Here is a 20,963-nt window from a genome sequence, read left to right as displayed (position 1 = left end):
CACAGAGGCGTCCGCGCAGCTCTGAATTCGGAATCGGACACTTATAGATCCCAGCATTTGACCGCTCAGACTGCCACAAGGTGTATAAAAAAGGGGGGGGTGGACATCCGGCCCCGACTCCTATCCACAATGACGCCGCCAACACTCCCACTGGTCCCGTCCCAATCGCCCTCTCGACAAGCAACACTCCTCCCCCTCGAACCACTGACACCGGCAGCATTCTCCGCCTTCGGCACCGCCATATCCCCGCCCTTTGACTCGTCGTTGACGACGCCCCCGCGCTCAGCCGCGTCCATCCCCGTCCCGCTCCACGCGCCGCACCAGCCTGCGCCGGTGTTTGCGAACCAGAATTCCGCGCTGAAGACGTCCCCAATCTCGCAGTTCACTAACAACTACCCCGCCGCCCCGGCGCCGGCCTCACAGCCCCAGATGAGCATGTTCTCGTGCTTCCCGCGGAACCTGAGCGGGATCGGGATCGAGACGGCCCCGTCGTCGTCGTCATCTGGCGAAACCATCTTCCGCGTCTCCATCCTCGAGCGACACCCGTACACGACCCAGACGTTCTGCCCGCTCGGTCTCTCTGCCGCGGACTCATCATCGGCCGTGTTTCTCGTCGTCGTGGCGCCCTCGCTACCCGGTTCGACCACGGCCACCACCCTCACACCCGGCGCCGGCGGAGTGACCGTCGCCAATCCCCCGGATCTCACCCGTCTGCGCGCCTTCATCGCTAGAGGCGACCAGGCCGTCACGTATGCCCCCGGCACATGGCACGCGCCCATGGTCGTGCTGGGCCAGCGACGGGTCGATTTCCTCGTCACGCAGTTTGTCAACGGCGTGGCGGAGGACGATTGTCAGGAGGTGTTACTGGGGCGGAATCACGTCGGGGTGGACTTGAGTCGGCTGGGGTTGCTGGGTGGGGATGGAAATGGAAATAAGGCGAGAGGGCCAAAGTTATAAGGCTCATTTTCTGTTAAAAGGGGCTTGGGCAGCATTGTGGCAGTGGACATGTCTCGACAGCATCAGGCAGTCGACTGTGGGAGATGTTCTTTTCTTCTTCTGCATGGACATGCCGCCAAAACGGACATACTCAAGGGGGTATCATTTGCCAATCCAAAGCAAACACTGATAACACGATCCGGCTATCGATCGCCATCGCAAAAACGCCACCGTTGGCGGCATTTTCCAGATGAGGAGAGCTTGATATCCAAAGCCGACCTAGCCAGTAATGGAGGGTTGAATACGAGCGTCACTTTCCCCCTTCAAGCTTCGTCACTAACCTCTTCATGCCCACCCACTCATCCATGCTTGCCTCGCCGTTCCCGCATTGCAGGCCCTTGCCGACGTCGAATACAGTAACGACGCCATCGAGCCCGCCAACGGCCATGTGGCTACCTCGTTTCTCCTCCCACGCTACCTTGTTCAGCCCCTTAAATGGGACCACCCCGTTCTTCCCCCTTGTGGGACTTACTTTGGCAATAGGGACTTCCAGGTCATAGCTGAGGTCAAACACCTCCAACTCTCCCGCACCAGTGACGCAAGCGAAAACTGACGGCTTATGCGGCGCCCATTTTGCATCGTAGACGAGGTCTTCTCTTGCAAGGTTGAGGATGGGGCTCAGAACTGTTGGCGCCGCCCCTCCTGCTGCTATAGTCGAGGCACTCGTGCTAGAACTTGCAGCGGGCTTCACCCGCCACAATTTGACAGACCAGTCAGAGCTGGAACTCAGCAGTAGATCCCCTAGATCAACGGGACCTCGCGCAGGGTGAAACTGCGAGGACATAACAGGTGCCGTGTGTCCTTTGTAGGCCACGCGAGTGTCCACGCCCGCTTGAGCCCCGGCACGATCATACCGGTGGCATGGGTAAATAGTGCCTTCTTCGGTGCCGACAAGGAAGAAGGTGGGGTCTGCGGCGGGAAAACTCATGCTTGTAGGAGCAAGGTCGTCAGTTTTAGCCGGGGCTGGGGTGTTGAGGACGAGATATTCTTGGGCTTGTGTGAGCATGTCCACCGACCACGAGCAGACAACGCCGTCCATCGAGGCAGTGATGATGTTATGAGCATTGGGCGTCCCCACGACACTTATGCTGTAGACTGGGTGCGTGTGGCCCAAGTGGGATCCAGATTGTGGCGTTTTCTGGACTGGTTGCCCTGTACGTCCCGAGGTTCTAGTATCCCACAGGCATATTTGACCAGAATAGCAGCCGCCAATGACGAGATTAGGATGAAACGGTGAGAAACGAGCCGACAGAACGTCGGACGACGCCGTGAAAACGTACTCCGGTCGAGACGGTGCATGAGTATTCCACAGCAGAACCAGACCGGCCGGTTCATGAGGGGCAGAAGGATTTTTGGTGTATGAAGACAAGAGAAGTTCATTAAAGTGGGGAGAGAACTGAATATCCGAGACAATGCGTCTTCGTGTGTATCGGTCGGAGAACAACTGAAAAGACTCGCGTACAGAATGGGACTTTTTGCCGGTTCGTGAATAAGGAGTAGCATCATTGTCGTCATCGTCATCAAGCGTTGATGTACGGGTATAGTCTGCCAGCAGATCATACTCGTCGTCGATATCGAGGGCACGCTCAATGACTTTTGAAGAACGCTCGACGAAGGAAACGAATTCGGGCGAGGCAACCACGGCATTGAGCTCAGTATTGGTGAGCGTGCGCAGGGGAAAGCGGTGCTGCTGATGAGAACCGGTCGATAATGAGATTATAGATTCCCGATTGCGCGTGGCTTGTAACTCTTCCTCAATTTCCTTCCGCAGTGCCAACCGGATTTCTTCATCCCTCTCTTGGTCCCGCCGGCTGAGCCGTTTTCTCTGTCGCAATGATAGCTCATCATCGTCGGATGGTTCTTGTGATTTAACGGGTTCTTCGAGGTATGGTTCAGTCTGCACGCCCTTGGTGTACGTGATATACTCCTTTTTCGAAGGGATAGGCTCATGGGCGGAAGCGTCGACTTCATTAGGGAACGAAGTATCCGTGCTCTCGGTCTGCGTGGCTATTGATTGCATCAACCTCCTTGGCGATGGTTCGACATCTTGCTGGGGACTGAGTTGTCCTGTGCCCTGAATTGAACTAGGTCGACTAGCACGTCTGCTGGGCGATGCGGCCACATCTTTGTCTCGTTGCCGATCGATTAGACTGGAGACGAGGTGATCGATCTCGGACCTGCGCTCCTCGGCGGTTTTGCCAGGTGAAGGGGCCTAGTGATGGTGAGCGTGGACTTCAATTGAGGCTAATAGGTCCATACCTCCCCAATACTCTGCCGACTCGACGTATACTGTTCCTGGCGCAGCTCCCTCTGTCGCCGTAGCTCCGCAAGGCGAGCCTTCTTGGCCAATAGCTCGTCCTTACGCGATGACATGGTGAACTGAAATTCGGGGTGCCGATGGGCACTAGATAGAAACGGTTGAGAGAGCGGAGGATGAAGTGTGCGCGTATCGAGAATCGCGCAATCACGTGACCAAGAAATCCAAAAAGACGCAGGGATAAGCTCGGTCTTCCCAAGAAACAATTTGCAGCTTCAACTATCCGCAGCAGCCATTTTCAGATTCTCTCGACGCCACAGTCGTTCTCAAGCAGAAGTGAACGGCTCAAGGAAATTAGTCGCATACTCGAGCTCTGATAGTCGGGCTCTAGCTTTTGCGGCTCAGGTGCGGCTCAGTCACAATGTCAACATCCCAAGGAGTTAATGTACGCACCTTCCAATGGCCCAACATTTCGAGATGCTCGATCGATGGGGTTTTGCTGCGTCACAAACGAATTGCTGATTATATACAGGTACTCCGGTGGTCAGCTCTCGTTGCCGGTATTTTCTACGGATTTTCGCATCAAAGAACCATCAATGCACATTCTGCAGCTGCACGCGAGAAGGCCGAATACGATCACAAAGCCGAATTAATACAAAAAGCCAAGCTGGAATGGGCGAAGAAGACGCTGCCTCCTCAAGCCAAGACGGCCAGTGATGACAGTATGTGAACACTACGATCTGACTGCAGCTCATAGACCTGTGAAGCCATGGGACTGACAAGGAAATAGTCATTACGGATCCCAATGACAAGAATTTCGATCTCGAGGCATACCTAACAAAGCTTTCCGCAGAAAGCTGAGCAACGACGCCGGGCAACGGAGCGAGGTGACCTAAAAGCAGGGGATGGGTGGTATCTCGAAAAGCTTGGAGAAACCAACAATAGACACGGGCGTTGATTCGAGTTGATACCCAAGTGATTCTGGTTCTAGGGATGGCGGACGCTACCCTTGCACCAGAATGAAAGCGCTGGCGGATCGCATACAACTTGTACATACTGGTTGAAGGCACGCGCTGTTCTAATCTGTGCTGCATGTAAAATCATGATCCAATTGACAAGAAAAGAGGAAATGTGTCTGTTTGCCTGCTGATACCTTTCGCCAACCAGACCGTTGCCTTTTTCCAAACGATCGTATATGGGAAGCAAGACCAGAGTGGGATATTACACTGCGCCAAACCATTTTCACTGAGATGGCCGGCTCGTCGAACAGAAGTACCTGGCCCAGGTACAGCTTCCGGAAGCTCTCAGATCTTTGTTGACACCGCTGTGTGCTTTGCAGCTACTACAATGTTTACCGCCCCCGTTAAATACAACAGCATAAAATACCCGGCCTCTCTGCACGAAGCATATTTCCTAGCAAGGCATGTGCCATAAACTTCAGCAAGCATCAACGGGCGGAGTCTGCAGCCTTCATGTCCAATAGACGCTCGAGTGACCCTCAAATAGGGACAATTGAATCAGGTGGTCTGTGATCCTGACGAAAGGATCCAGTCAGAACCTATGCACTACCCTCCTTCATGATCTCCGCATACCAAGTATGTACGGATGCGTCTGGAGGGAACGAAGGCAGTGAAGCAGTATCTGCCAGTCAGGGTCGCTTTCAATTGATTTTAGTGGATAATGTCCGTCTCAAGCACAATCACGTGATGACACGGAAGCTTCAGAAAAAAGTACAACAGGATGAATGGAGTGATACACTTTTCACACCAGGACCCATGCGGAAGAAGCCTGCGACTCATGTCTGGTTGGATGACACCCCCCTGATTGTTCCCCTCAGGTGTCACATTTTCACTGGGTCAACGGAGACTGGAACCGTCACTCGCAAACGCAATCCAGCCCATCTGTCCGATCGATCTCTGGTCAGACGCCAAAATTCTCGACAACTGAACGAGAGACTGTTCTTGAGAACATGCAGGGACAGGGCGGCAACGGTAACGGCCCTTTCTGCCTTGCGAACACGACAGCTTGACCCAGATCATACAGCATGGGCTGCCTGTTCCTGAGTGTCGTCTTGAACAAGAAGGGTGGCAAGAGTTGCCACTGCGCACCAATTCCGGCATGGAGCTAACAGTGGATAGGACGATGGTGCAAAGACCTTTTTGGACCGCCAACTGGAGACGGCGATTCGGAACCGCAAACTGAATCACCGCTTTTCTCCTCCCTGTCCTTGTTGAACGCCCCTTGGGAGCTTGCAACGATTCGAGCTCCTCCCAGCCACCACTTTGGGCTTTGATCCCACCCTTCCCCCGTCAAACCTTTCTGCTCGTCGAATGAGAAGCCACGCTCCACGGACAAACACCGTACTAGAGTGCCAGAAAAGAGCTAGACTCCAGAAGTTTGATGGCAAGTCACAGGAGGGTGTCAATACGCTATACTCTTCATTATTTGTGCGCATACATGAAGCTATGACGAAAAGCAGCCTGTCCATGGACGATCGGCGCCCTCAAAGACCCTGATGCAATTCCTGCTCAGGCAGAGAGATATTGCAACAAGTCCCGAGATCGAATCTACGAATTGTATTGGCGCCAACCCCGCAAAGATTCGTCTTCCGAGAAGGCCGTGCCCAGAGGCGGTTCTGCATCATGCCAACCAGCCCAAGGAGCTGGTCCTCCCAAGACGCTTTGGGATGCATCCATTTTGGGTGTTGCAGAATCCCAAAGCTCTTGGCCTAATATTCTCACATGCCCGTGCCCTTCGTGGCCCCAAAAACTCCGAAGGAAACATCCTGGAATAGAACTGGTCGATCGGAGGTCGATGATCGTCAAGCGCTTGTTCAAAGTCAAGCAAACAAAACAACAATCCCGTCACATCGCCGGCGCCTTTCCTACCCCAGTATTTCCCCGCAGCTCGGGTACCAGTTCAGTCTGTTAGTCACCGTCCTAGTGTCGAGCTTGAAGGCGCCGCCTCGTCTGATCATTGGCGGAGAGTCTACACACCTTGAGTTGTATTCTGGAGATTGGGCTTGATCCAGGTCAATAGTACCCTGTCTGCCTCTGCGAGTGGTGTGTTTCTGGCCAGGACCCTTGCTTGTCCGCTCTGTCAAGTATCTGGCTCAATTTCGCGGCTTGCTACAAGTGTATTTGTGCATAAGTCTCCACCAAGCACACAACGATGGCGTTCGGTTGAGCGGGTTAGGGGCTCTCCTCTCCACCGAGAGGAGAATCATCGATCGAGCTCTGTGACGCGACCATCATGATGGCATATATTATTTGGATCCCTCCCTGCTCATTCTCATGGGACAGAAGGATCTTTGTGTGCTTGTGTTCCTTGCTACAGCCTCTGCAAAGCTTTCTTCCACTTTGAAACTAGGCCGAGTCCTTTGACCCTTGACCTTATACCTGCGGGCAGCATCTATACCTTGTACTGATCCAAAGTTCTTCCCTCAAGCATAGAACATTGTCAACATGGCCGCCAACGTTCCCGACGTCGAGAAGGATCATGCCGGTAGCGACTCTGTCAACGGCAAATATGACCTTCACCACGACCACCACAACGAGGAGTCTGCACTTAGAAGAATCCGGACGGCCGGAAGCATTTCCATCACACCAGAGCTCTTCGAGAAGATCTACTTGTCACCCAAGAACCGCGTCTCTAACAACATTCGGTCAACCTTTGGTAACCCGACTCCTCTGTATGTGTTCCGGCCTCTCTTCTGTTGATTCCACCCACTGACCAAAGTTTAGTGCTCTCGTCGGATTTCTGCTGTCTTTGACTCCTCTTTCGAATGTCCTCCTGGGATGGCGAGGAGCTGGTGGCCTCGGCGCGGCTGAAGTGTAAGTACTGAACAGCACCTTGGGATAATGTCTCAATCTGACGGTGGATGCGCAGGGGCGTCTACTACTTCTTCGGCGGTCTGCTCATGGTGTTGGGTGCCTTCTTGGAATTCATCCTGGGCAACACCTTCCCCTTCGTCGTCTTCGGCTCCTTTGGCGCTTTCTGGCTCTCATTCGGAGCGACTCTGACACCATATTTCAACGCATCCATCGCCTACGATCCTACAAACCCAGCACAGTCGTCCTCAGATCCGGTGTTCGGTTCTACATTCGCCTTCTTCCATGTTTACATGTCGGTGTTGTGCTTTATCTACTTCATCATCGCCCTCCGAACCAACCTCGTCTTCGTGCTCATCTTTGCCCTGCTCGTTGCCGCCTTTGCATGTCTGGCAGAATTCTTTTTCGAGATTGGCGAGGGAAAGGTCAACCTCACGATGCAACACTCGGCCGGAGGGATCACGTTCGCCGTGTGTCTGCTGGGCTGGTACCTCTTCTTCGTGCAACTTCTTGCTGCTGTTGACTTCCCTCTCAACCTCCCTGTGGGCGACCTCAGCCGATACATCAGGGGCGCAAGTGAGAGGGCTGAGAAGACCGAGTGAACGAATCGCAGCTGTGAGGGGGTCTGTGCATAATCAGAACTGGTGAGACGAAGCATGATGGGTGGGATCGGCGTGTGTTGGCAAGGCATGGACCGGAAAATTCTTTTGCAGAAGGTTGGGAGGACTGCATGGGGTTCCAGTCTCCCGCAGCTGCAGAACTGTTGGGTAGTAAAGCAATGAGAAGACGACAGAAGGTTTAGTTCCGACTCATTACGATACGACAGCTGTTTTGAGCAAAAATTATATGTTTTTAATCTGTGAATGTAACGCAAAGGAATCTTCAATGTATCCAATCTGTACAAGTGCACAAAGACTGTCTGCGACAACTTCGTTGTGGCAACCTGACGTCGAGAAGGTCTTGCAACGAGGCTGTGCGAGGTATACGGCGTAGGGGACGGTGAGGAAGCATTAGGAGGATTCAAGCCCATTGCAGAGGTTCCGAACAGCTGCAGGAGGATGCTGTACAACGCACCCGGATAGCTTGGATTGTGCAGACAGCAGCGGGGGAGGGCATGACCCGGACCGAACACTGCATTGTCCAGGTCCAGAGCAATCATTCCACCCGTATCGGGAGAAAAGGAGAGCGGATCAACGACCAAGTTTGGATGTCGCCATCCCAATTTCCTCTCGTCCGGAGCGAGGCTGATTGGGCTTCGAGGCTTCCCGACACAAGTGTACCTCGTACCTAGCGAGAACCTTTGTTAGACCTGCCAAAAACAAAATCCTGACAGGGCTCCCAACCCTACCTCATACACAGCATGTTACCGCAAAGTGACGCTAGGTCATGCTTGACTCACCGAAGCTCAGGTCCTGAAACACACCGCTGACGAACCCCGTCGCAATAAACTAGGAGTTTGGCGGATTCTCGTAAGGCGCGGAAGCGGACTTCCAGGGCTAGACAACGGGTGGATTCGTGGTTGCATTTTCAGTCCCTCTAGCCGCTCTGCTGGGGCTTGGAAGCTTGGGGGTTAGGCATAAAGGCAATGCTGCGGAATGAATCCACATGCTGGAGGCCTGTCGTTTCGCGGGAGGAATGAGGGATGGAGCTCGGGTCAAATGTACGGATTACAGAGTATGGGGTATAGAGGACTTGATGTGGAATATGGGCGTTGAGTCTGGAACAATACGGAGTCAGGATCATGGAGCATCGACTTGCACATGCGCTGCGCTTCAAGGCAGTTTCTACTCGGTATTTGTGCAGTTATGACGGCGGAAAGTTGTTCCGATCCGGTGCCAAGCATCGCGAGACTCACCGCCAGCCTTCAATCCAGCCACGCAGCCACGCAACTTGCCAGACGTTACAACTTCTCTGAGATGCCCATCATTCGCTCAATTTCTGCTGGCATTCTGAGACCGGCAGCCTAAAAGGGTCATAGCAGCTCTTCCACCTCGAAAGCTGATTGGCAGGATAGGTTGTTATTGTATCTTCACCGCATGGTCGGGATTCAAATTTGGGCCACACCCTTCTTGACGTCCATCCTATCTGGAACTTTATCAAGATTGGCCTTTGGGAAGCCTGGCCTTGGTCCTCGAAGCAGACTCTGTGGGACCATAGTTCGCAATATGGCAACCACCATTCACACTCCTCGTGATCCCAACACCCTTTCCAACTACAATAATTGGCGGACACTCCACACCTCCACCAGCTTGGACATCTTGTTCGACAAGCAGAAATTGAAGGGCAGCGTCGTCCACAGCTTCGAGTCCATCACGGATGGCGACAGTGATGAGATCTTGCTCGACACCAGCCATGTGCAAATCCACAGCATCAAGGCAGATGGTAAACCAGCCGAGTGGGAATTGCTCAAGCGGGTTGAGCCATACGGCAGTCCCTTGAAGATTAAGCTCGGTCGGAAGCCACAATTGAACGAGAAGATTGACATCGAAATCAACTTAGAAACGACGTCCGCCTGCACCGCATTGCAATGGCTGACTCCGGCCCAAACTTCCAATAAGAAACATCCGTATATGTTTTCACAATGTCAAGCCATACACGCTCGGTCCATTTTCCCTTGTCAGGATACCCCGGATGTCAAAGCACCATTCGATTTCCTGATCAAGTCGCCCCTGCCGGTTATCGCATCCGGCATTGGGGCCAAAGACAATCCGGTGTGCCCGTCCCGCGATGGGTCCTCTCAGCTATACAAATTCCACCAGAAGGTACCCATTCCCTCGTATTTGTTTGCTCTCGCTAGCGGTGACATTGCTACCGCCAATGTAGGCCCTCGGAGCCTTGTTGCTACCGGCCCTGATGAGCTCAAAGAGTGTAAATGGGAATTGGAAGAGGATACAGAGAAGTTCTTGAAAGCGGGCGAGTCGCTCGTCTACCCTTATGCGTGGGGTGAGTACAATGTCCTCGTTCTCCCGCCGTCATTCCCCTATGGGGGCATGGAAAACCCCGTCTATACATTCGCTACGCCTACTATTATATCCGGGGACCGTCAAAATGTCGATGTGATTGCTCACGAATTGTCGCACTCCTGGTCTGGGAACCTTGTCTCCAATGCGTCATGGGAACACTTTTGGCTGAATGAAGGCTGGACGACTTACCTCGAACGGCGCATCCAAGCCATCGTGCATGGTGGCGACCAGTGGCGCGATTTCTCAGCGGTTATAGGGTGGAAGGCGCTTGAGCAATCCATCAGTGAACAGTTTGGCGAGCAACATGAATTTACGAAGCTTGTCATCGACTTGAAGGGCAAGGACCCTGACGATGCATTCTCGAGCATTCCGTACGAAAAGGGTTTCATTTTCTTGTACTACATTGAGAAACTGATCTCCAAGGAGGAATTTGACAAATTCATCCCTCATTATTTTGAGACGTGGCGGGGCAAATCACTCGACAGCTATGACTTCAAGCAGACACTGCTCGACTTCTTCAAGTCCAACAAGACGGTCTCGCAAAAGCTAGCTACCATTGATTGGGATACCTGGTTCTACAAGCCCGGTTACCCGCCCAAGCCTGACTTTGACACGTCGCTCGTCGATCAATGCTACCGGCTTGCTGATCAGTGGGAGAAATTCACCAAGAACCCCAACCCTGATTTTGGACCCAGCAAATTCGACATTGATGGCTGGTCGGCGAACCAGATTGTCGTCTTTCTCGAGAAACTGCTCACGTTCGCGGACAAGTTGCCTCAGCCGCACGTCAACTACATGGGTTTCATCTACGACCTGAAGGAGACGCGAAACGTCGAGATCTCGGCTCGGTACTACCAAGTCGCGATGAAGGCTGGGGACTGGACGATCAAGGGATTTGTCACGAAGCTCCTAGGGGAAGTGGGCAGGATGAAGTTTGTCCGGCCGCTGTACAAGGGGTTGATGAAGATGGACTATCAGCTGGCGGTTGAGACCTTTGAGAAGAACAAGGACTTTTATCACCCGATCTGCCGAGGTCTCGTGGCCAAGGATCTGTTTGGGAGTAAACAGGAGCAAAAGTAGGGTATGCGTGTGGTGAGCAGTTCTGCGCGATACAAGCACGCCACGCACAACGCCAGGGAAAGACGCCGGGCAATAAATCGCATGGGCATGGGCACGGGCATGGGTATGGGAATAGGAGACTTGTAGCCAGATCTGCCGGATATACGTGTCTTGTCAATGTATATTCATTCACGTACTATATCACTACTATCTCGAGAAGAAGCTGGGACAAGAAATACGAGCAAGTAGTAGAGATTACAGGTCCTGCACGTTGTCATCAGAACCGCCCGCTCCCTGCCCGAATATATATGTAGCTCATACATGTACTGTGTATGCTTGTATGTATTATGTAAGTGTTTATATAATATCTATCTGTACAATCTGTATAATGTATGTAAACGTATATGTGCTGCGTACCTGAAAAACTTTTGATCTCTTCTGGAGGAAGAGAATCGCACACGAAGCCACGCTCATGCTCATGCCCATCCACGCTGATGCTGATGCTGATGCCATCCATGAAAAAAAAAGACGCCGCGCTATGCTGTGATATGCTGTGCTATGCTCTGAACGTGACCATGGAAAGAAATATGCCGGGGGTATCAAAAGGACTGCATGCTCTCCCCAATCATCCCACAATCATCTCTTACTCAAGCAAGACACCTGGGATCACATGCAATTCCGGTCCGAAGAAGAAGAAGAGGGCGATTATGACGACGACGACGAATGATGCTCCTTCATCCGCACCATCAGGATCCGGAGAACCTCGTCTTCCCAATCGCTCAGGTCGAGCCACTCGGGCACGATCATGCGGTCCTTGGAGATGAAGATGCTCTCGCCCTCGACGACCTCCTCGCCGAGTTCTCTCTCCTCCCTGGATTTCTGCCGCGCCGTCATGGATTGGTGTGTCTCGGTGCCGACTAGTCGAGGAACCCTGTCGGTCGACGAATAGGTCACCGCGCGACTCAGAGTCCGCATGATCTCGGGCGATGACCCGTGTCCGTAGCTGTCAGCGCCGCCTCCCTCGGTAGTGGTGTCTGAGAGGTCCTCGCTGTCCGCCCCGCCAGGCAACGATCGCCGTTTGGTGCCCGTCTCGACATCCCCTCCAAGCCCTTCAGTCTCCAACTTCCTCGCCAGCCTCGTTTGCCTCCTCTGTTCCCTGAGGTGTTTCAGATCGACCGGCGTCCACCAGTACACCGGGTAGCGTCTCCCGGAGAGATTGTTCACCACAAGCGCGCTGGCCAGCATCAACATAGCCGCCAGCAGCACGAGGGGCAATAGCCACCATCCCAAGTCTTGGATCTCCTGGTTCGTCGCCGCCAGTAGCGCAGTGGCGCCCGCGGGTGGGTGGATGGTTTTGGTGAAGCTCATTACAATGGATGCGCATCCGACCGCGAGCGCGCCGGCGGCCCACCTCTGCTCTTCGAATCGGTCTGGCGGCAGCAACAAAAATAGCTTGGTGATGCCCACTCCAATGACGGCTGCTAAGAAGTGTCCGAAAATCAGGTTTCTCGGCTGGGCCAGCGGTGATTCAATGGTATTGTACTCCAAGATGGCTGCAGCACCGAATGACGCGATGACGATGGGTACCGTGTGTCCCGACAACTGGGGAAGGGCGAGGAAGACATTTTCGATGATGGCGACGCCACAGAAGGCACCGACTAGGATCGACAGGTAGAGAAAGAAGGTGTGGAGGTGGTAGGTATAGAACCATTCCGACGGGTGGAAGTATTCAAGGTACGACTTGGGGAGGAAACAGAGACACGGGTGATGTGCGATGGTGGACGAAGGGGTGCGGTAGCCGAACCAGTACGAAATCCAGGGAGGCAGGAATCGCAAAGGATTGCGAGGAATCCAGGGATTGAGGTAGTTGTCTATGTCGAATGGTGACCTGGGCTTCGAAGCGGCCTTGGGGGTGGGATTTGATGGATGGGGCTTGATTGAGCCATTGGCATCCGTTTGAGGCATGGTTCACAGTAACGCTGATGTTTCGACACAGAGACGACAGTCCTCCTGGTTTTTCTCTCGAAGAGGCGTCTTGCTTGACTTTTGCCAATGCCCGAGACCAAGGGCCAGCAAAGGCTTTACATATACCTCTACATGGCATTGTGAAACCAACTTCCGCGGCCAGAGTTCCGGCGAGTCGGGTAAACGATGGAACTGGGTTTGAGAAAGCAGCGGGAGACAGTCAAACGGATCAGATCAGATCCAAGGGCACCCATCAACCCATCAACCTACCGAATTGTAATGAGCCGCGGAGTTCCTGAATATCGACCCAAGGAAAAAACAGCAAGAGGAGCACGGGAGACACACGCGAGAGACATGCTTCGCCGCCTCAAACGGGTCTCGAGGCACGAGCGAGCCCCCTTTCCTGCATGCAGCGTCACGGAGTGTGCATTTTCTGGCTGACAGAAACGCTGTCTGTCTAGTGTTACATGAGAGAAATATGATGACTGGTAGATCCGAGTTAATTGTAGTCATGAAAATTCCAGGATGGGCTTGTCAAGTGCCCAATGGTGGATAGAGAATCTAGGCTGAAGAGGGTAAAGAGATCTCTGGGGTATCCGGGTCAGTAAAGCAGCAACATAGCTATAGGGAGGGTCGTTTCCATAGTGGATGTGAAAGGGTCATGGACGACGTTGTCAAGCTTTGTTGGTGTGAGGAAAAAGTTCTGACAATGTCCGGCTGTGAATACTACCGAGATTAGAGCGGCGGAAAGCACTAGAGCAGCGACACGGCCAGTAACAAAGCAGCAGGTCACCAATCAATTGCTCTTTGTTCAGCCGGAATGCATGGCCGCCATAATTTTGCAGTGATTTTGCACAATGACGTCGCTGAGCCACTAACTGCATCCAATGATGGAAAAAGCAGCAACTTCCGGCACCAACCAACGGCAAGTTACGATGATGTAATGCCATATGCCATCTTGCGTGACAGCACGTGATGTTGATACTCTATGCCACGTGACTGCGTGCCTGCGCCCTCACATTTTAGTCTCGATTATTCCTTTCGTCTTCGGTGTCCCACGACCACTACACCTTCACCTTCGCCAACTCACTTCGCACAGGGATATTATGCTCAGGGTGTGGCTCTGGAAATCCTTCGACACGAACCCCCTTCCTGAACATCAAGCAATGTGTCGATCCTCCGAAATGGAACATGCCAATCTCGTCGCCCTTCTTCACATGCTGACCCTCCTTGACCGTGATTTCGCAAGTCGATACTTCGCACATACCGATACCTAGAAACGCCATGAGCCCAATAGTTGGATTGTCTGCTTCAAAGAACATGATCGCCCGTGTGGCCGTGGCCGTCAAATATCCTTGACTGGTGACTTCACCCTCAGGATCCGCAGGGTGGTCGGGTTTGAAGTCTTCGAACAAAGGCTCTGAATAGTAGGTCCCGTCCACCACGTATGCTTTGACCAGTTTGCCGGAGACAGGTGCATGCCAGCGATGATAGCTCAATGCGCTAAGAAAAGCTTGGTATACGGTCCCTCCAACGAACTGGTCCGCCCAGGGATCCTGTGCCAACATGTCGATCACTGAATACGGCTGTCCCTTGAGCCAGAAATGGTCTCGCGCCTTGACGTCGCGCGCCACCTTGAATGTCTTGGATTCGCACGCGTTTGCAATCACATTGTCGTCCTCGGGACTGGCCACCGGCCGTGCCTCCTCCTTGAAGAGCCGCGTGAAGAAATCATCCCAGGATTTGTAACCCATGTGAGGCTTTGATGGATCGCACTGGAACAATTCCTCAAACTTGTAACCTGTGTTGCCCAAATTGGCTGTCGTGGTGAGCTCCTCCTGGCCATGCGGACCAAACCAGCTCCCTTGAGCGTCTTTCTCCAGGACCTTTGCCGATTCTGGAGAGCGAAGAAAGTCTCCCCATGCATTGAGGACTTTCTTCAACATTTTGTTTACGTCTGGGTCAAGAAACACGGCGTACCCCGAAGCTGTTCCCATGGGCCAATCGAAGAGGGCGTTGAACGGAAGACCCACCAGTCCAGTGCGCGCCGAACTCTCGGACCATGATGGCGGCGTGGTCAATATGTAATTGATGACACGAAGCATATGGATATAGTCGCGGACCTGGGGATGTCCCTCTCCGCGAGGGTCGTTGTTGTAGGGCTCCTTCTTAGGGACCTGCTCAAACATGGACTCAAAGAGCATGTACACTCGAGTGTTGTTTTCGATCAACTCCTTGAATTCGACCAAGACCGGGTGAAGATCTTTGGGGTTCTGGTCCACCTCTTGGATGACGCCACCGAGCCATTCTCGGTGAACATCGTGATCGGGGAGCCAGTCTCCGACCTTCTTCCGTCTGCGTGTTTAAGATGTCAATGACTGTCAGACACGGTTCACGCCAGTTGAGTTGCTGGTCGTAATGGGGGTATACGGGGTTTTCTTACCTGTGTTGACGATCGTTCTTCATGCCGAAACGGTGGGAGGTGGTGAAGTGCTCTATAGCTCAACTGGCGGAGAAAATTACTAGGTAATGATGAGTGTGTCTCTCACAGAGTAGATATAACGGCAGGTGCGGTACCAATACTTGGTGGTTGTGCTGGTGGCATGTCACGACTTGCGTAATCGTCCCCAACATTCAATACGTCACCGACCAGGTCCATCTCCACCTACTCATCATTGTATACCTACCGACTCGCCGAGTACACGTATACATATATCACGGAAAGAAGACGAGAATAATAGAACAAGCGAGACTTGACAGTAGTCGTATGCCTACCTACCTAGGTAGTAGTATAGGGTACGAGGATCTAGGGAGGTAGCACCATTCCTCTCTCGTTTGGAGAGGTAGGTAATTCATTACGAGGTACATACCTCGATATCTGGGTAAGTGCTTAGGTAGGCGGATAGGTCAATATATTTTCTATGCCTCTCCGCTGAAGGACCCTTGTTGATATAACCTTGTGCCATCCCATCACTAGATCCCATATCCAGAGGGAGGTTGGTAGACAGAGAGAATGTGTGTTCGTGCGCCGTGCTTTTTCCGTACAGTTCCTGCTGCACAATTCCATTTCCATTTCCTTTTTTGGTCGATAAACACAACCCAGCCTAGCCATTCCCTCAAAAACTCCATAACCCCCGATGATGTCCTTTGACACCTTCGCCAGTTTATCTCAAGTGTATCTTATCTTACATCCCCGTAAAAAAAAAACACCATGGCACCTTTTTTTTTTGGAACAAGGAGATAAAACAGTCATGTCGGCTTTTGGTCCAATAGCCAAAAATCCCTGGTGCTCATGTCACTTCATCATCTTCAAAACAATCAATCAGCTCCAATTCTGCCAAACACACTCACATCCTCCAGTCCCCCCGTCGATACCGCCTGCTTCCTGGTCGAATCCAGTGTCGTCGCTGATGGTGCCATTCACAAGACCTGGCGCCGCGTTGATCAAGGTCCCTGAAACACTTCTGAACTCTGGCACGATCGTCTTGATATCGGACTGGATAACCTGCAGTTGGTCTACGCCGTAACAATACACTGCTTTCTTGTTGATGTTGCCCCCGTGTCGGTCAAAACTGATCGTCGTCGGGTACGGAAATGAGCCTGGTCGGCTGAAATCGGTTGCTGAATTGCTGCTCCCTACGTCGGTCGAGTTGGTCCCATTTGAGGCGGCAGGGAGAAGCGTTGCGCCAAAGGCTGGGTTGGTCCACATGCGGACCAGGAACCTCGTTTGACTAAAGGTGCACCGCAGTCGGGACTGATCGCGAGTGGAACCCCCGTTTTCGTCCTCGGGGTCAATTCCATTGTTGTCTGTAAATTCCGAGGTGTTCAAGGCTGCCGTCGAATGCAAGAAAATGGCCTTGTCGTAGTAGATGTAGAAGCCGTAGTGCTCGTCCGCTTGACCTCTGTTGTACAGTTTCATCGGCTGAGATGAAGGGTACGGATCGTTAGGGAGGAGGTTGGCAGGCGCAGCACTCCCGTCGCTCAGGACGTCGGGCGCCGGAATGGCATCTGAGGAATTCGTCGACTGACGCCTTCGAAGCTTGGAGCCTGTCGGGCTAGATGCCGTGGCGGTTGTATTTGAAGGGTCGATAGGAAACACTGGAATGAATGTAATATAGAAAGGCGTCTGCTCCCCCTCGAACGGCTTCGTGATGTTGTCGGTCGTGTTGCCCATGAAGATTTGGTCCGCTCGGCTTGGTGGCGTCGGGTTGGGATCAAACAGATCGTTTGTAAACGGATTGTCCGCCCTCTTGCGCAGGCGCCGCTCTGACCTCTTCCTGAGCTCTTGTATGGGTACCGTCATATTCGCTGGTACAGTGCCGTTTCGAAAGTTGATCTCGAATCGAAAGTTCGGCTGGTCCGGAGAGTTGGGAGCAACCTCGAACTGCTCCTCTTTGGGCAGAGCACAGCTCCACATTGTGTTGGGTCCCACACATTGGGACTGCTGCTTGACGACATCAGGTCTGGCTATGGTGGATATGCCCGTGGGAATGGGAGGATAACCGGTAAGATTCAGCCACTGGCTCTGTACAGGAGTGCTGTCGCCTGTCCTTGTGAGGAAGGTGGCTAGGAGAACACACACTAGGACGATGATAAATAGGATGATGCCAATGACGAGTGTCCATCGACGTTTCTTTTTCTTGTCCGCGTCGTCCTTGTTGCCCGCCTTTTTTCGACGAAGAAGCCCTTTAACTCTGGTCATCAGACTTGCCTTTTTGGGGGTTTCTGATTCGTGAGAAACTGGCATTTCTTGCCTTATGACTTCCTGCTTTTGGCTGACTTCTTGGGTCGAGGTGGTAGATTCAAGCCGCTCCATGGCATCTCTTCTCGCTTCCCGAACAGTGTTGTCGTCTCCATTTGCGAATGTTTCGCTATAAAACGCATGGTTATGAATCGTGACTGACGGTGGCTGCGTTGGCGCTGCCGCTTGTGGCTGGTCTGATGGTGTGGTTTGCTCCAACGAACGTGGTTGGCTGGGTTGGTAGTCGACTTGTGTCATTGGGACGGCACCCTGAGATGTCATTGTATGCTGCATCGCTGGAGAGACAGGACCTGGTGACAAAATTGGCGGTTGAGCCGCAACGGCAGCGATACTGGGATAATGTGCTTCACGACGAGGCTGTTCCGTGCTCGTGACCGACTGCCTTGGTGCCTGTGAGGTGTCAACCGCGAGAGGCAATGGTGTGGCAGCCTCCTTCTGTTGTGATTCCACCTGTTTGACGTCCGGACTCTCCACAGACTTTGCCTTGACAACCGCGGCGGTTTCTGCTTGTCTGACATTTGGTGACAGTTCTTCAGGCTCTGAGCGGATGGAAACACCACGACTCAGCACTCTCTCTTCATTATCTGGAGCATCTACAGTCTCCTCAAGGTCAGCATCCACCCGCCTCGAATCAGAGACGTCCTGAGCGGGCTCAGCAACGACTCCTTTGTCAAAAACTGAATGAAGCTTTGGTAATCTGTTGGCACAGGAGTGGTTGTGGCATTCAAAGTATGGAACACCCGTCAATTGTTCGACAGCACAAGCATGATAATATTCTGCTGCGAGACCTTTGGTGAAATCGACGACAGGCCACGCTGTGCCTGGGTTAACATCTTGTACTAGATGTGGAGATTGATCGACATCAGGAAGAGGTAAATTGGCGGGAGGAGAATGCAAACTGCCATCTCTTTGTCTTTCCCATGTTGTCCACCTCGACCAAATACTTGCCCTAGCACTTGCCAATCCGAGCCGCCGGGGTGTTTCTGGAGATTCGGAGGTGAGAGGAGAAACGATGTCACTTTTGGAAAGACGTATATCGGCTGGCAGCGAAGGAACGGGAGGCGTCGCTGGACTCTTGCTCTTGGGTTTCTCTGTGGTCGTGCCCTTCCTCGAAAGCATGGGCGAGAGCATAAGATTCCACCAACCCTGTGATTTGCGCCGTCTGCTTTCTATATCTGAGGGGAGAATTTGTTCTTGGCTATCGGATGACATCCTCGATATCTCCTCCAGAGATTGATGGGATCCACCGTCACTGTCATAGTCCTCTGCATCCTTTTGGCTGGCACCTCGGGTGGATTGAGCAATGTTTGCGCCTATCGTTGGCTGAACTTGGTCATCATAGTGTGCGTGTCTCAACGGAATCTTCGGCACCGGCGGCAGTTCACTGTCTCGGATCTGCGTTTCGCTACGCGTATTTGGAGAATACGTGCTCGATATAGGCCGACCCTTGCCGAAGAAAGGCGGTTTCCAAGAATCTGTTTCTTCAGCTGGAGTAACCACGATTGCAGGCGTGTCTGGCGTGATCGCGGAGTAGGTATTGCTTACGCCACCAGCAGAACGGTGTGCGTCCAGTTCGTGTTCGGGAACACTAATTCCTATAACGATTGATCGAGCCTCCGGTGAGTAATCACCTAGGGCATTGGTTGGTTCTCGGAGCTCCTCCTCTTTGACAATCCCGTGAGCTTGTCCGCCATTGTCCATCTTTCCGATCACACGAGACTCCTCCCTCGCCTTTCGCGCCGCTTGTGACTCTTGTAACTTCGAAACAGCTTGTCGGGCGATGGTCCTCTTCAAGACTTCTCCATTGTGATTTAGCGGTCCTTTCATGTTGTGATTGGGAATAGAGTCGGGTACCAAGTGGCTTACATGCTCAGCTTTAGCCGACAGGACGGATGTGGTGTATCTCGGGCCCAGGCGAGGTCTTTGTGACTGCACCTGTTCAATGACAAGCCCATCAGTTTGCGCTCGTTTGGCCTGTGCGGGGAAATTGGTGACAATATTCAATCCTGGGCGAGTCTTCTTGTCGGTTCGAGGTCCGACTAACTTCTGCTGATGCTTTCGTCGACTGGACTGCTTGCGCTTTGGTCCCGAAACCTGTCCATTTCTATTCGTTTCTTGACTATATCTCTCAAGGTGGAATTCATCCTGGCCACTCGAAGATCCAGTGTCATCGTCGGAAGAGCTGGAAGCGAAAGGATTTGGGGAAAAGAAGGTCTCGTTTGGTGCCAATGTCATGCCGCCATTAATGGGTTTAAACGTCGTGAGAGGCTCCTGTTGAGGGGACGATAGTGGAAACGCTGGAGCAACGCTGGGCTGATGGTGCACTAATTCAGTTTCCTTCGAAGTTGCACCACGACTGTGTGGGTTTTGAAAACCGACCGCCATCACTGAAAGTGAATGATATTCTGGAGAAGGTGATGGTGTGTGCAGGTAAAAGTAGGGACGAAATTTAGCATCGCTTCTTTTCAGGCGGATGAGGATTTTAGGGGGGTTGCTTAGGCTTATCGCTGTAGCCTTCTATTCATTGTCCATGTTTTTGAGTCAATATGTTTTGCTCTCGGTGAATCAACCAGTGAGACCGTTTCAAAGTCGACAGTTAGTGCGTCTTGTGAGCATGGAAGGAACCTGCCTGCGGAATCAGTGTAGATTATTGTACAATGAGTATAATAAGAAGGAAATAACAATAAGGAAAGTTGACAGGAAAGTTCCTGGTGGCATCACTATTTGACTTGATCGAAGGCGGGGACTGGGTCTGGCAAAAAGGGATTGGTAGACATCACGATATCTACAGTTGTCAAGGTCCATCCGCGCCCAGCGGGGGCAGTTCTCAGACGAGGCTCCTGTGAGGCTTCTCTGAAGGCTGCCATGCCCCATTTTTTGTCTGAGGCTCGGGGACGCAACACGTTTCCTTGGATCTGAGCTTGCGGCGGGCACTGTCCCAAACTTAGATCCTGGGGGAGAACAGTGCATATCGCATGATATCCGACCTGGCGGCTAGCCAGACTTCAGAGTCGATTGCTTCAGGTTGAAAGGCGGTCGATAATTGGAGGAGACGAAGTCGAAGACGAAATTACGCGCGCGGTCAGACAAAGATAGAGGAGCAACGAGAACCAATCGCTGGGCCACAAGGC

At 52.6% G+C, this 20,963-nt stretch overlaps 6 protein-coding genes across 6 annotated transcripts; 3 read left to right on the top strand and 3 right to left on the bottom strand.

The window, feature by feature from the left end:
• Positions 1 to 129: 129 nt before the first annotated feature.
• Positions 130 to 957, top strand: AYO20_04811 (hypothetical protein; the record flags this gene model as incomplete). Its single annotated transcript, XM_022643106.1, has 1 exon — positions 130 to 957. The coding sequence occupies one exon, from the start codon at positions 130 to 132 to the stop codon at positions 955 to 957; it is 828 nt and encodes a 275-aa protein (XP_022500917.1).
• Positions 958 to 1,246: 289 nt separating this feature from the next.
• Positions 1,247 to 3,369, bottom strand: AYO20_04810 (hypothetical protein; the record flags this gene model as incomplete). Its single annotated transcript, XM_022643105.1, has 2 exons — positions 1,247 to 3,208; positions 3,256 to 3,369. The coding sequence occupies 2 exons, from the start codon at positions 3,367 to 3,369 to the stop codon at positions 1,247 to 1,249; spliced, it is 2,076 nt and encodes a 691-aa protein (XP_022500916.1).
• Positions 3,370 to 6,717: 3,348 nt separating this feature from the next.
• AYO20_04809 (hypothetical protein) lies at positions 6,718 to 7,685 on the top strand (the record flags this gene model as incomplete). The annotated part of the gene is made up of 3 exons (XM_022643104.1): positions 6,718 to 6,944; positions 6,997 to 7,086; positions 7,142 to 7,685. The coding sequence occupies 3 exons, from the start codon at positions 6,718 to 6,720 to the stop codon at positions 7,683 to 7,685; spliced, it is 861 nt and encodes a 286-aa protein (XP_022500915.1).
• Positions 7,686 to 9,248: 1,563 nt separating this feature from the next.
• AYO20_04808 (leukotriene A-4 hydrolase/aminopeptidase) lies at positions 9,249 to 11,126 on the top strand (the record flags this gene model as incomplete). The annotated part of the gene is made up of 1 exon (XM_022643103.1): positions 9,249 to 11,126. One exon carries the CDS (start codon positions 9,249 to 9,251, stop codon positions 11,124 to 11,126), a length of 1,878 nt encoding a protein of 625 aa, XP_022500914.1.
• Positions 11,127 to 11,810: 684 nt separating this feature from the next.
• Positions 11,811 to 13,070, bottom strand: AYO20_04807 (hypothetical protein; the record flags this gene model as incomplete). Its single annotated transcript, XM_022643102.1, has 1 exon — positions 11,811 to 13,070. The coding sequence occupies one exon, from the start codon at positions 13,068 to 13,070 to the stop codon at positions 11,811 to 11,813; it is 1,260 nt and encodes a 419-aa protein (XP_022500913.1).
• A 1,064-nt stretch (positions 13,071 to 14,134) lies between these two features.
• AYO20_04806 (c-x8-c-x5-c-x3-h type zinc finger protein) lies at positions 14,135 to 20,217 on the bottom strand (the record flags this gene model as incomplete). The annotated part of the gene is made up of 2 exons (XM_022643101.1): positions 14,135 to 15,425; positions 16,418 to 20,217. The coding sequence occupies 2 exons, from the start codon at positions 20,215 to 20,217 to the stop codon at positions 14,135 to 14,137; spliced, it is 5,091 nt and encodes a 1,696-aa protein (XP_022500912.1).
• Between the last annotated feature and the right edge of the window lie 746 nt (positions 20,218 to 20,963).

The sequence above is a fragment of the Fonsecaea nubica genome (assembly GCF_001646965.1).
Source record: "Fonsecaea nubica strain CBS 269.64 chromosome Unknown Scaff26, whole genome shotgun sequence".
NCBI classification, from domain to species: domain Eukaryota; kingdom Fungi; phylum Ascomycota; class Eurotiomycetes; order Chaetothyriales; family Herpotrichiellaceae; genus Fonsecaea; species Fonsecaea nubica.
The sequence above is the reverse complement of the archived record's forward strand: the minus strand, read 5'-3'. Positions and strand labels throughout refer to the sequence as shown.